Consider the following 15588-nt stretch of genomic DNA (forward strand, 5'->3'; position numbering starts at 1 on the left):
AATCAATGGCACACTATTTTTAAAGGGAGAAACACACAAAAACTGTACTGAAAGCTCTAACAGAGGTTTAACACAGTTTGAAAGAAAAAAAAAACTCCTGAGAGAAAATCCCTGCCCAGTCTGCATACGTGGTGTGGCCCCGCCCACTGTAGATCTGGTATGAATCAGATCTCCTGATGAATATGCTGATTGTGACTGAACGGCTGCAGAAACTTCATGAAGATGTTCATCAGAAACATCCAGACTTTCAGTATTATCTTTGGACTTCTTTTTTTTACCCATTCTCTCAACCTTTCAGCAACAGGAAGTAGTCTTCGTGACAAACCATCTCAAGAGAAGTGGGGAAGCAGGTGGGGTGGGGTGAGGTAAGACACTCAAGGCTGGTAAGCTTCTTCTGCAGTGGCATTATTTCATAGAAAGGTTGGATATGTTACACATTGGGCATTTACTCTCAAGCAAATTCCTATAAAGTCCACACACAGGGCAGTGGTGAGGGAAGATAGACAAAAACTGAAAAATAAGGAAGAAAATGTTCAAGATGAAGTAAGGCCGGGGAGACTGAAAGCAGAGATGTTATGGTGGAGAGAAACATGAATGAGAAAGACAACACCTGAGAAAAAGACAGACAAGAAGGAAAGGAGAGTATCTACTGTGAGCACTTAATTCCTGTGAGAATTTGCACTGGTCCTCTTAACGGCCTTGGTTCCAGAGGAAGCCTTGCACTCCAGAGTCGATTATCCAGACTTCTCAAGCCCCCACTTTTCATATTCTGAGGTGGGCAATCCAAACGGGAACGACCCTTCTGCTACTCATCTAGCACCCTTCCAAATGGTACCGAACAGATCTTACCTGTCTGGTGCTGGAACAAGGGGTGGGAGGGTATACTTCCGAGAATCCCGCCAAGGCAGCTGCTGACACTCAGAACCCAGCGTCTTTACACTCTCTTGGTCCGAGTCCAGAATATTTTCTGCAGGGAGTGGGGGAAGCTTTGGCACAGATGTCTCCTGCACATAAAAGCAAACGAACAAAGGAACAACAATTTGGAATGAAACTGAAATGAGGCAAAGGTGGAAGGAGTATTTTAGAGATTTTTATGGGAACAATAGTGATATGATGAAGAGTGGCACTGAAACAAATTTTATTTGTTAATTTTTATCCCACCTTTATTATGTTTATAAATAACTCAAGGCAGCACACATACCTAATACTCCTTCCTCCTCCTCTTTTCCCCACTACCACAACCCTGTGAGGGGAGTTGGGCTGAGAGGGAGCGACTGGCCCAAGGTCACCCAGCCGGCTTTCGTGCCTAAGGTGGGACCGGAACTCACAGACTCCTGGTTTCTAGCCCAGCACCTTAACCACTAGACCAAATGCTACAAACTTTAATGTCCAAGAAAAGGGCAGATGAAAAAGAAGTCATGAGTCCGGTGAGAATATTGAAAAGTGCTATGGCTGCAGGTGTAGGTAGCAGAACTGGGAAAATGTTAAAATAAGGAAATGGCTTGTTTATATGCAATAAACACATAATGCGATTATTATTGTTCAGTGATGTGTAAGAAGACCCATCTGTTCCTGACCATTAGAAAAATGCAGTGACTGTTCCCTTATACAAAGGGGAAAGGTAGCAAGGCTGAATGCAAAAACCAAAAGAGGTTATTTGTTAAATATGCCTGGGAAGATGTCTGGCAGAATTCTGATCAAAATGGTATGAGAGGTGACAGTGAGCAAAATCCAGGAAGTGTAGTATGGCTTTATGCAGGGTAGAGGGTGCACAAGCCAATTTTTTACTTTTCAGCAGGTCACTGAGAAATGAATGAATGTGAGAAAGTTTATGGTAAAACTGTTGATTTAGAGAATGCATATGATAAATTGAATAGGTTTGATTTATGGAATATTTTGCACAAATATGGAATTGAAGGTTGATTGCTGAATGTGATAAGAGTGATGTATGATGTGAAGTGTATGTGAAAATAAATGGAATACTTAGTGAATGGTTCAACACTGAGCAGGTCGTAAGACAAGGATGTGTGATGTTCCCTTAAGTTGTTTAATATATTTATGGATCAATGTGTAAAGAATGTTAATGGTGATATTAGAGATGTGTTTGTTGGAGATGTGAAAGTATATGTATTTTTGGATGCAGAGAGAGCAGCAAATGTTAGATAGACTGTAGATGCAACAAGAAGCATGCATTTGAAAACTAATGTATCACAAGGTAGTTGTGTTTGACAGCGAAAATGAAGTGAACGGCTGCAAGTTATACATAAATAGCAACAAATTAGAGCCAGCAGATGAATTTGTATACTTTGGTAGAATGTTTACCAAAGATGGGAAAATGGATGGAGAAATTTTAAGATATACAAATGGTGGGTAGAAAGGTAGTGGGTAGAATGTGTGGAATGAATACTTGTCAAAAGAAGCAAAAATTGCTACATATAAAGAGCATGCTTGTGCCCACATTATTATATGAAAATTGGGTATGTCAGGAGGAACATAAAAGTTAGCTGAAAGCAGTGAAAATGGGTTACCTAAGAAATGTACATAACAAAACAAGAATAGAGTCAGGAATTAATGGAAGTTGAATGAATATGGACTGAGTACAAGAGGAATACTCTCATCATCTGTCAGACAAAGTCTCTCATCTTCACTCAGCTGCAGGAGTTGGACTGTGACTGGAAGGATCCTTTGGAAGTGGCTAAGACACATCTGAGCCCTCTTATCTGGGAGCAGTTTGAGCTGGTTGATCCTGAGGAAGTGGACAAGGTGTTTGTGGCTGAGCTCGGCCACCTGTACTCGGAGCCCATGCTCTCCTGGTTGGCTAAGGCCTCCAGGGAGGAGGTATGTAGTTGGGTCCAAGCAGTGGTTAATGCCTCTTTGTGGGAGGGGGTGGTACTGCCTGCCCTGAAGGACGCAGCGGTGCGCCCCCTTCTCAAGGGGCCATCCTTGGACCTGTCGATATTGGACAACTTTTGTCCAATATCCAACCTACCTTTTTTGGAGAAGGTGGTTGAGAGGGTGGTTGATACTCAGCTTCAGAGGAACCTGGATGAAGCAGATTATCTGGACTCTTTTCAGTCTGGGTTCAGGCTGGGGTATAGTACTGAGGCAGCATTGCTTGGGCTTGCTGATGACTTTTGGAGGGCTCAGGACGGGGGTGGTGCTACTGTCCTGGCTCTCCTGGATCTCTCAGAGGCTTTCAATGCCATTGACCATGGTATCCTTCTGGACCAGCTTCAGGGGTTGGGAGTGGGAGGCATTGTTTTGCAGTGGTTCTTCTCTTTTCTCTGGGGCTGATTCCAGTCGGTGTTGGGGGGGAGATCAAGCCCTAGACACCTGCAATGTGGGGTGCCTCAGGGCTTAGGTCCCTAGCTTCTCCCCTTTATCATCTACATGAAACTGTTGGGTGAGGTCATTTGATGGCAGGGGTGCAGTATCATCAGTATGCTCATGATACCCAGCTATTCATCTCTACTTCAGGCTGGGCAGGTGATGTTGTGATGGAGCTGACCGAGTGCCTGGAAGCTGTGAAGGTCTGAATGCGGAGGAGCTGACTTCAGCTCAACCCTGGCAAGATGTAGTAGCTTTGGGGTACTGGCCTCCAGAGTCTGGTAATATGTCATCTTTGACTCTGGACAGGGTTGCTCTTCCCTGGACTGAGCTGGTGTGAAATTTAGGGGTCCTGCTGGACTCATGGCTCCTACTCAAAGATCAGCTGGATGTCATGGCTGAGGGGGCCTTTGTACAGATTCAACTTGTATGCTAATTGTGCCCTTTCCTGGACTGGGAGGACCTGCTCGTGGTCATTCATACCTTGGTCACTTCCCGTGTGGACTACTGCAATGCATTCTACATGGGGCTGTCCTTGAAGACCACTTGGAAGATACAACTGGTTCAGAATGCAGTAGTGTACACAGTGCTGGGCACTTCCAGTTTTGCCCACATTACACCTCTGTTGTGCAAGGTGCACTGGCTCAGGTGCACCTCAATTCAAGGTGCTGGTTATCACTTTTAAAGCCCTACATGGAATGGGACCAGGTTATTTGTGGGACCACCTCTCCCTGAGAATATCTGCCCATCCTACCAGATTGGATAAGGTAGGCATCCTCCAGGTCCCTTCCCTGAAATGTTGCCATCTAGTGAAAGTGTGCATTTTCCGTGGCTGCCCCTACCTGTGGAACGCCCTCCCCCCAGTGATCCAGCAGGCCCCCACCTTTTAGCCTTCTGGAAGGCCATCAAGACTTGGCTCTTTACCCAGGCACTGGGGTAGAATGATGGTCCCTGTGGCTGGTTCTTGGAGCATCCCAGGGGGATGACTGATGTGCCAGGTTTTTAGTTTTTGTTTTATGGGGTTTGTTAATGGTTTTGTGGTTTTATTGCTGTTGTGAGCCACCCAGAGTTGTCCTTTAAAACGGGCAGCCATACATATCTTTTATATAAATAAAAGAGTAAGTGATCAGCACAAAAGAAGTACATTGAAGTGGTCTGGCCATATAGAGAGAATGAGTTACAAAAGAAATATATGAAGGAAGGGCAAATGGTTCAAGAAGAAGGTGAAGACTAAGAAAGTCATGGTTGGATGAATCTGATGAGATCCTGCAAGAGAGAATACTAAGACGTTTGAACAATGAAAAGCAATGTCTTCTTTAAAGCTTCTTACCGTTCTGTCTTACAGAATGGTAAGATGTTTGCCATGATTCCTTTTCTTGTTGTTATAACATGTTTTTCATTTCTTTGGCTTCTGTGCTCTACATAACACTGCTTTTCCTGAAAGGGATAATGAAAAGTGATGCGTATGCATCCAGTAAGGAAATGCAATGCAATAATAGATTTTATGTCCAACGTTCATAGCTGATGACATGAAGAGCGTTCTAGGATGTTTCAACAGGATATTTTTTTAAAAAATCGATAAACTCTTTTCTTTGCTTTGCCTTTTACTGGGCAAACTGCTTTGTTTCTTGAACCTCAGTGGTTTTTTCCGGACGCTTCCAGTGAAATGCAGTGATGGGTGCAAGAATAAAAGGAGGAATGAAATAAGCTCTGCACTGCAATATTCAGAACAAAGAGAAAAATGTGAGGGCAGACAGCAAGAAGAAAGAATGAATTTTAAAAGCGATACTTATTGCATAATGCAAATGGCTTACTGGGAAGGGAGATGGGCAACTCCAACCCAGGACCACCCCTTTCCTTAGTAAGAAGCCTCCCCTGGCCCAAGGATTCTGTGTTTGGTATAAGAGATAAAGTTGTTCCTCTCTGCATAATAGGATGCCTAGGCCTCCTCTGCTGTGTGCAGACAGTTTGGTTTAGAAGTGATTTAAGTTGATACCGGTGTAGACCAAAGATATTACTTTGGATGAAGCCAAAGGACTTCAGCAGTGAGAACAGCAGGGTACCTTGAGAGCTCTAACAGCTGCTTGATCAATGGCTGCCATTCGATCTAATCCCCCTTCTTCCAGCTCATGCAAGTAAGCCTGATACAGTTCCTCCAGATGGGATGGCACCACTAGGTGAGATTCTGGCAATGAGAAGGGAAACCGGACAAGAAGTCACACGGGAGCAGCAAGCATACCACAGAAGCTTCAACGCTGGTCTACAACTCAGATGACAGTTCCCTTATAACCTGAAGGGAATAGGGCAGATACTATGTTTAGGAATGTATTAGAAGGACACTGAATAATTTTGATGGGAAAAGCATCAATGCCATGACTGCATTAGGCTATGTCAGGGCAACAAGCTGCAGCATAATCACGGGTCGCAAACTCATGGCCTCCATGAGGCCCTCCAAGGTAATTTTATGGAGCCAGCATCAATAAAGATAAGCCAGAACAACAGAAAGCCCCTCGTTTACATATAGAGCAGTAGAGCAACTGTTGGAAATGAGGCAGCAGCAATACAATTCTTTTTTGGGGATAAGAAGAAATCCTGGTTCCATGCTGAGGTGGGGCACGCTGAGGAGCACTGCATGGTTAGCCCTTCACTGAGGTGTCATCACAGCTAAGCAAACCGCAGTGATGGCTGAGGATTCCTGCTAAAATTGGATGTGTGGTGGATGGATCTTGTGTGGGACCTGCTAGGGGCAGCAAAAGTGCCTCACCACTTATTCCTTACCAGCGCTAGTCCTGGGCCACCACTTGCCTTGGGCTCATGGGTCCTGTCATTTCTCTTCTGTGTTGGGCTTCCCTTCCACCTGAGATGTCCTGGGACAAAGCTGTTCCAGCCAGAGTCTGGGCTGGGTTTGGTCCCCTCCCTTAGGGCTTCTGCCATAGCTCCTCCTAACTATAGGTTTAGAAGGGTGACTCTGCACTTGGATGGGGCAGGTGAAGGAGCCTGCACTCCTAGCAACACATTGAGCCACCAACATAGCTGGGAATGAATTCTGTCAGCTTGTTGCTGATAGTGAGGATTTGTGTCCATGGAAGGGGAGCAGACAAGCTGTACAATTACCAACATTGAATACTTTTAACAAATCAGGCTTTGTTAGCAATGCAAAACCACTAAGGAGATGAAGGGTGGGACATCACCTTTGGACTTCCTGCTTTCTATATAATTACAAAAACTATGACAACCCAGGAATATTTATCTAAAAACCCACAAGGTCTGTTTCCAGTTCAAAAATCCTGATCTACTGAACGCTGGAACTTGCAAAGCAAGCAATACTCTCCCAAGTATGGTGGGAGTTGCAGTCCCTGGATTTTTGGAAATGGAAGGTTTCTCCCTGACCGTTCTTAGTCAGAGCTAAGCATTTGAGAAAAACTAAATAAATAGATTCTTGCCTCCAAAGACTCTTAAATTGCATTTCTGAAGTAAATCATTCCTGGCGGTGGGGGGAATTTCGCTGCTGTGTTTGGGCATAGCTGTATGAGCATGCAAGGATACAATGCACTTAAAATCACATTAAAGAGAAAGAGCTGAATTAGTTATGTAGGATATGCTGGTCTATGACCGTGATAAAGTTTTGATTTGATTTATGTAGGAAGGGATTAAAGCTGTTTCCCAAATGTGGCTCAGTTTCCCACTCTGTAGTGCTGGTGATAACGGGAATTGTTTCCAACCTAGAAAAATGCTGGAGATGAGCTCTCACATGTGCCTAAGAGCAGTTGTCGTAAACAGGTGCTCTTTGGCTAATTTTGTTTTCAATTCCTGGACTTCCCAACCACCATAATCTTTGGGGCTCACAATTCTGGGATTCCAAGTTCAATTCACTTGAATGACAGCAAACTGAGGATGGCTGCTTAAGAGAAGATTGAGTGGTTACCGTTCATTTTAAGGATGGGCTGGAACAGAACAGAACAGACTCATGTCACAAACTGTATTATCTTATGAATGTCCACTAAAACAAAGCTCCATTAAGTTCTATACTGTTTGCTGCTATGGATACTTACTCACTAGAGATTTTTATACCAATGTATGAAAAGACTTCAGTATTGCAACCTTCAGGTTAATGAACTATGCTTATGCTCCCCTCATTTTGATTTGGGTTTGAGACTTCTGATACTGCAGGATGCCGTAGAACTGTGAGGCAAAAAGATTTTGCCACTGCATTAGACAAAGGCCATCTATAGATTATAGACAAAGACAAGCTATGTCAACTTGAACATGTCAGCTTGAAAGAAAGGATAGAGACCTATGTGGTGCATCAGAGAGGTGTGAGAAAGTAGATGGTTTTTATACTAACACCTCCTATTTTCTAACACACATCCTCAGAATCAGTGCAAGAAGTAGGGTGTCAGGCTCGCTTCCTAATGGACTGTCTGGAGAATTTCTCAAGTTAAGATCCTGGTACTGGGACTGTCACATGGGGACTAAAGAGCCCCCCTTTACCATATTGGATCAAGAGTGGATACACATGGGGCAACACATCCAGTAAGTCTACTTCAGTCTTCCCCAACCTGGTGCCTTCTACTTGTAATGGACTTCAGGCCCAGAACTCCCAGACAGCTTTAGCTAGACTGCTTCAGAACTCTGGGAATTAAAATCCAACACCTCTGGAGGGCACCAGGCTGGGAAAACGTGGTCTACACTGGGCAGCATAGGTGGCCCTACCGTGAATGATCTGTCGCTGTTCTTGGATGATGCGGTGGGAGAGGCTGCGATGGCGCTCAAAGCGATGCACAACTTGCTCCTGATGACGGATGAAGTTGTCCTTGAGAAGCGTGCTTGACTGTATGGCTGTATTCTCTGCTTCAAGTTCATGTACCTTGCACAGCAAACTCAGAACCTCTCTCTGCTGTTCCGAGCTGATGCACCATGGCAAGGCCTCCTCTAGCCGGTGCCCACGCTGACGTACTTCCCAGAAGTGCCTTTCCAGCTCTGCCTGGCACAGAGAAGAGACACGGAGTCACAGAGCCAGTAAAAGCCATGTGGGGTGGGGGGATGGGGGGAATGTGGCTGACTGCAGACGGCCCCATTCTATAAAGACGGTCACGTCCCTTCTTTGTCCCTCCCTTCCTTGAGCTAATACTCTTTTCACCCCACCAGCCTGTGACACCTTCTGCTTATGAAGTTTATCCTGCTCCCCCAAGAGAGCAGTGATGTGTTCCCGAGCTGCCGCCACTTCCTGTGGCTCTGGCACATCTGAGAGGTCGTCCCCAGTGTCAGAGTCCTTCTCACTTTCATCTTTGTTGTAGCTCTCTTTTCTTTGTTCCTCTTGCCACTTTTGGGCTCGACGTGTCTTCTCCTGCTCCCAACTGCAAAGGGGAAGGAAGGAAGGTGGAAGAAACACATCACTGTCAACAGCCAGCAAATGACAGGCAACTGGCCCATCTAGACGAAGCTCTCAGAGTAAACTGATGGACAACAGAGAACTGCACAAAACTAAGGTCCTAGGAATGCGTCCTGTTTGCTCTTGACCCTCTGCTTACTCAGCAATGGTGAGGAGATGGCGAGAGCTCTCAATCTGTATCTCTATGTAATTATTCTCTAACTCCATGAGGTGGCGCCGCACATCCATCTGCTCCCGAAAGGTGCTGATCAGCTGTTCCCGGAGCTGATTCATCTCCTGCCTCTCAAAGTGATTCCCCCGGATCTGTACTTCAGCTGTGCAATGGGGGGAGAAAAGAAGTGTAACTGATGTGGGAAATCCAGATGAAGTGCTGAGAGAGAGAAGCTACAGAATAGGCATGTTCTTGCTCCCCTTGCTCAATGACCCTTCTACTTCAGCCATGCTTTCTACCTTATTGCCTACAATCTGCCTCCAGAAAACTTGCAGTACCTCATCAAACCTAACAGCCAGTGAGATCCTTTAAAGCGGCAGAGGTATAAAACCTCCCCAAGCCATCACACACATGCACATACTCATTCCCTCTCTTCCTTTTCTACATGGGTCAAGATGCTACAGCAGGCAGATTTCTGGAATGTTTGTGGGACATGTAATGTAACTTAAACTAAACTGTGTTGGATCAGGCCAGAGGCCAGTATCTTTTAACATCCTGTTTCTCGTGGTGGCCAAGCAAATATCAGTAAGGAAAATCACAAGCACAATGTAAGCAATGACACCCCATGCTAATGTTCCTTAGCAATTAAATATTATATGGAGGCATATCACCTCCAGTACTAAATGCACAGCCACGGAGTGAAGTACCAATAACTTTATCTTCCAGGAATCCCCAATGCAGTCATCTTCATGCTACAGCAGCAACTCAGCCTACCTTGAATACTTCGGATGTCTGGCCGCATTGGACGGGGCTCCTGTTGCTCAATCTTGCATTGCAGCCGGTGAATTTCACGATGGAGGTCAGCAATGATACTTGTGTACTGAGCAATGTGGTAAGAGACGTTAAGATGGTTGCGCTTCACCTGTCGGGCACGGGAGAGAGAGAGAATTATGCAGAATTAATGTTGGTAGTGCAAGGAGACTGCAGCATCCAAGACTAGTAATTACATAAGGATCAATAATCCAGAGACTGACAACAATTAAATGTCTTTTTGTACTGAGTAAAGAGGATGGCCTTGAAGGATAGAGAGAAGATCTATTACCAAGGCAACAATCAGATAAATGAGACTTAAGCCAAGGCTAAGAAAGTTAGTTATGAAAACATTTCAGACAGCCCCGCCCCCCTGCTAATTCTCTTGAAGATACACACAAGGAAGCACATTCAGACTTGCAAGATTCTGTTGCTATAGTTGTTCTAATAAAAGTAACTTTAGGTCTGCACAGTGTTTCTTAGTGTGGTCTACTTTATAGGGATGATGCTTTTCAAATACTAGATCATTCCACTGTACAGACCTAAAGCCTTGTCTCTGTTCATTGGTGGAGCCCCAGTCCTTTAGAAATGGTTTATTTGTAATCTTTTCCAGAGGTAATAAGTCTCAATTACTTCTTGTATAAAAACCTTCAGAAATTCTTTTGAGCAGGGCATGATATATGTCTGGAATCTGTATATTGAGAACTTCACTGTAACGGGAAAAGCCAAAGCTTCTGAGATTTATGTAAGTCAGGGCTCACTTAAATCTTCCATGACTGAATTAGCAATTACTTTCCACGTTGGCACACTGCACATTAGATGCCTTTGTTTATGAAATCAGTGAAACAGTGGTGTTTCATGTCTTCGCTTAGACTTTATATACTAGTAAGAACTCCGTGAAACTCTGATAAAATTCAATGAAAAAGTTGTGCAACAATTCAGAAAATCTGAAAGAGGACAAATAGTATTTCTCAACTCCATACAGTCTGGTGCTGACACAAAAGTCCTAAGGAATTATCTCTCTTCTAGGTTTTGCCAAATGCCAATGCCAATAGCTTTCTTTTTATGATGGCCTTCTCCAGAAATTAATTTTCCTTAATAATGTCCTCTCTGTTTTTATTATGTTTTAAGATCATTATAAAATACTCTGGTGATGATAACCAATACTACATAAATATATCATTTCTGTATCAGTTATCACCTATCTAGTTGGCCGACTGAAATGCATGGTGGTACCCTAAACTCCTAAACTCATGCTTAGAGCATGAAAAGTAACTACCAAAACCAACTTGAAATGAGCCCAGAAACAAATTGGTATCTAGTGCAACTTTTGTAGGGCAGCTGTGATATGATTTCATATCTGAAAACCTGCCAACATCATTGCTGCTGCGTTCAGGAGCAAATAAAGACAGATGGTCTTCTGCCAAGCAGATTAATAGGAAAGGGAAAAAGCTAGGAGATTGGCTTCCCTTGCTTTGTGGCCACTCTAGAAACAAACAGACGAACAGAGCAGAGACGTAGAGATTCATCATCTATCCAGGAATCTTATATGAAATACCTAGTTTCTGTGGGTACTTTCTGACTTCATATAATGGCAATAAATCTTGACTCCAAATTCTCAACCCCATATTCAGGAACTTGCTTACAGCAGAAGTTCACTGACACAACATAGCTAGATAAGTTGCTTTATCACAGATAAGACAGAAGCCACATGTATGCATAAGATCTTCCAAATGCAGAACACAGGAATCAAGTTCAATGTATATATCTGTTCCAGGATTTCAGTTTTAGGCTTTTCCCTTCTGCCTAAAATTGAATCTGTTCAAATTTGGCCATTAATCTTCTACCCTTGTGACTGAAGCATCTGTTCAATGTTTACATACTGATGTGCCCAGTTGGTTCATGGCTTGCCAGATCCAGCACTTGCATTTATTAGAAAATATGTTGATGATAAGGCTAAACTAAGTAATGTTTTGATGATCAGATCTGGAGAACAGGCTGGATTCAGTCAGAACAATTTGTACTATCTGAATAACCTCCAAGAGCCAAAATTCTAGCAGAAGAAGGAATAAAATGCCAGGAATGCAGAATCCTACTGTGGTGCGAATATTCTTGGCACGCTCAGCATAGGTCAAGGTGCTGCGTGACTCCTCAAAGGCACTACTAGCAGGACTGATGTGAGCAATCATCACTGTACGGCTGTTCCCACCTAGAGAGTCCTGGAAATAGAAGATGAAATCAGAGACTAAATATAGGTGCCAGGAAACCAAACTGGACCTTCAGCAGCAGTCAAAACTCTCTCTTCAGAAAATGAGGGACCACATACATCAGGTAGGCCATGATGATTCTAAATCCAAGCTCTAATACCAAAACTGATCTGATCAGCCAGAACCCTTCCTTCAAGCCCAGTCCCATCAAAGCAGGATCCTCAGCACACATCTTTTTAGCCAAATTTACTTAAGGAACCATTTTCTCCACACTAGGCATGTGAATATTCAGCTATCACCTATGGACTCTTTGGGAATCTGGATTAAGAAAGATAAAAGCTTTAATGTCTGAGATGAACAGCCACAGAAATTGAATGAATGAATGAATGAATGAATGAATGAATAGCTCAAGTTTTAGACATACTGTAGTTATCTGCTTGGAACTCTCCAAGGTCCTGAAACTGCAGCCTGATCCATCATGTCTATACTGTACAGTATATAAATGTGAACATATCATCACCCCTCCCCATCTGCCTCAGGTGCAGCTTAAATGGTATTTCCTGCCAGCAGTAGATAATGATACATGTTTCCTTTTCTCTGCTCTACATCAGAAGAAAGCAGGCTGTACCAAAATTATGACAGAACAACACAAATAGGATTGCCATTTTGTTCACTGTAATATTTCATTCCACCTTTAGGAGTACTAAATTTAAACACATATTGACACAAAATACATCCCCCACAAGACTCTCTACTCTGTTTTGGTTAACTTTAGAAAATACATAATTTCAATTAGACTATTCACACCCTCTGCTGTTTTGCCAGTCCTGCCCAAAGGCACAGTCTACCTTTAGAAGGCGGGTAAGCTTGCTGTCCCGGTAATTAACATATTTGACGCCTGTCCTGTCACTGAGAGCATTGATGCAATTGCCAAGAGCCAGCAGAGACCGGTTGATGTGAGCTCCCTCCTTCATTCGTTGTCCACGATTCTGTGTCTATGGAGGAGGGAAAAGTAGGATGGACATGAGAATGAAATTGCTGTTCCAACAAAAACCAATCTTGAGGCAAGCCCTATTTTTCTTAGATATAATTTTAAGGTTAGCTGGGAATATACTTCCCCTGTCATCATTCTGCTGTCACTAATATTTAAACTACTTTCACCAAAGGAAAAACCGATCGAAAATAGACCTTATCTGGAACCAGATTAAATTCCTGATTTAAGATGAAATATGGTGAGTTAAAGGAGGAATAACTTTCACATATGCTTGTGAAAGCTGGACATTAAAAAAGGAAGATAGAAGAAGAATTGATGCATTCAAATTGTGGTGTTGGCGAAGATTATTGAAAATACCATGGACTGCCAGAAGAACAAACAAATGGTTGTAAACCGCCCAGAGTCCCCCCTTTACGGGGAGATGGGTGGTGGCAAAATCTGATATATATACATATACATATACATATACATATACATATCAGTTTTAGAAGAAATACACCAGAATGTTCCCTAGAGGCGAAGATAGACTCTCATACTTTGGGCACATTGTCAGGAAAGACCGATCTCTTGAAAAGGACATCAAGTTTGGTAAAGTCGAGGGCCAGCGGAAAAGAGGAAGACCTTCAATGTGATGGGTTGATACAATCACAGCAACAATGGATGCAAACATTGGAACAGTCAGGCATATGGCGCAAGACTGAACAGCATTTCGTTCTATTATACATAGGGTCGCCATGAGCCGTAAACGACTTGACGGCAACTAAGAACAACAACAAAGGAGGAAGAGATTGAGGCAAAAAAGATCTGGATCCAAATATTAGACGGAAACTATATCATTAATGACATTCCCATAAGGAGAAAAGCAAAGGGTATTTGGCTTTTCTGTAGAGACTTTAACAAATGACACTTTTACATGAACCCCACTTATTTCTGTATGCACTTTAGCACAGGTAAGCCTGCGTTAACTGAAGAGAGGCATGGATATTCTAGCAAGTTCTCAGTCTCAATACAGTTTCATTGGTACTTCCCATTTCAAACTGGTCATTTAGATGGGGCATCAGTGCCAAATAAATAGGACTGCATCCATAATGGCAATATTGTTAAGATTTGAATGTATGACTGGGAGTCCAAGGTGTCCCCAGAAGACTGGACCATTAAAGACTCTGTACTGATAGCAGATTTCATACCAAATTTCATAATAAGCCTGGTTAATTCTTTGGATTTTTTTCATCTTTCAAGAAAAGATTATCTTTTTCTACATGACTGTAACCCAACCTTCTCTTTCCAATAAAAGAGAATATATGTAGCTCAGGGCTGAACTGTTGGGTTCTAGGTGACCTTGACTGTTTTCTTATAGATGTTTCACTATCAGGGTAGGTAATATCATCAGTGCCAGGGACAATGGGGTTTGATGACTGTTTACATATAGCAGTTTGCCCCACCCATCTTGATGCGGCTATAGCTTCCTCCTTGATTAGGATATTGTTTCCTCTCTGATTGTTTATCTGGTGTAGTTTCCTTTTTATTTGGGTGTTGGCTGCTGGAGGGGATGTGTTCTAGGCTGTTTGTTTCCTTCCTTGTGCCTTTTAAATGGTATTAATAGCCACTAGGTAGGATCGATAGGTAGAATACTGGCAGACTGCATCCATAAACACCAACAGGCAGTCAAAAAACATAATGGAAACTCCCTAATCTCGCAACACATGGACAGATGCAATCACAGATTCAATTAGGAAACTGTTAACATTTTTGATCAAGCCAAATCCAAAATCCTAGGGAATTCCTAGAAGCTTGGCATTCAGACAAATCAGCCATCAATAAACACATAGAGATAAATCCATTTACATATCATTTAAAAGACACAATCAAAAGCCTAGGAAGGAAGGAAACAACCTAGAACACATCCCTTCCAGCAGCCAACACCCAGGGAAGCAGGAAGCAGCACCAGATAAACAATCAGGGAGAGAGAAAAATATTTGGAAATACAAACTTTCCCATTTCTGCTACCAATATCTTTTTATAAAATAGAGATGACTGTTTTCTTCCAATACGTAGCCTTGGAAATATGTGGAATGGATACTTCATGTCTGCATCCTGTCCTCCTCCATAGTTCTTGGGATAGTGTGCATAAGACTTGCTTCTTTGTTTTTCTTCACAAGACAAGTTAAGTATCTGGTCCAAGACCATCCTGATGAGCTTCTTGGCTGGTCACAGTCTAACTAACTCTATCATTCTTTAAAGGGCTGTTCTTACATCTATTTTCACTTCATACTCTCTCTCACTGACAACTGTATTCAGGATGAATACTTTTTGAAACAACTCTCTTCACCAAATTAACTTCCTGTAATTGAGTGCATATAACTGTACTTATCACCAATTTCCTAGTTAAATATGTTTTTCCATTTCCCTCCTGTCCTCCATTCTTCGTGTCTTTGTTTTAGAACGTAAATCCCTTGGAATAGGGTTATCCCTTCAGTCTTGTAAAACAGATATTGAATATGTTACTGCCAATAAAACATATATTAATAACAATATTGCACTTACAGGACTTTAAGCAAAGTAATCATGAAAACGCATCCCCCAAATTGGAAATTAGCCAGTTTCCAGTATGCCACTGCATGGGCTGTTTCCGTACTGAGGTTTCATCACCAAGTTTTTCAGCTCCAGTGCTTCTGTCCTTCCTACTTTTTCCCTGAGCACTTCCTAT

At 42.8% G+C, this 15588-nt stretch overlaps 1 protein-coding gene across 2 annotated transcripts in view; it reads right to left on the bottom strand.

Annotated features, from left to right (window-relative positions):
* The window catches only part of KIF19 (kinesin family member 19), a 43261-nt gene that overhangs the window by 4094 nt on the left and 23579 nt on the right, over window positions 1–15588 (bottom strand). For both annotated transcript variants that reach the window (XM_063293424.1, XM_063293423.1), the window contains exons 7-14: window positions 12736–12882; window positions 11777–11899; window positions 9645–9792; window positions 8859–9033; window positions 8486–8684; window positions 8041–8311; window positions 5391–5512; window positions 850–1004 (exon numbers count right to left, since the gene is read on the bottom strand). In XM_063293424.1, the coding sequence (XP_063149494.1) occupies window positions 850–1004; window positions 5391–5512; window positions 8041–8311; window positions 8486–8684; window positions 8859–9033; window positions 9645–9792; window positions 11777–11899; window positions 12736–12882 (1340 nt within the window). The remainder of the gene's footprint in view (window positions 1–849; window positions 1005–5390; window positions 5513–8040; window positions 8312–8485; window positions 8685–8858; window positions 9034–9644; window positions 9793–11776; window positions 11900–12735; window positions 12883–15588) is intronic.

This window comes from Candoia aspera, chromosome 2 (genome assembly GCF_035149785.1).
Source record: "Candoia aspera isolate rCanAsp1 chromosome 2, rCanAsp1.hap2, whole genome shotgun sequence".
NCBI classification, from domain to species: Eukaryota; Metazoa; Chordata; class Lepidosauria; order Squamata; family Boidae; genus Candoia; species Candoia aspera.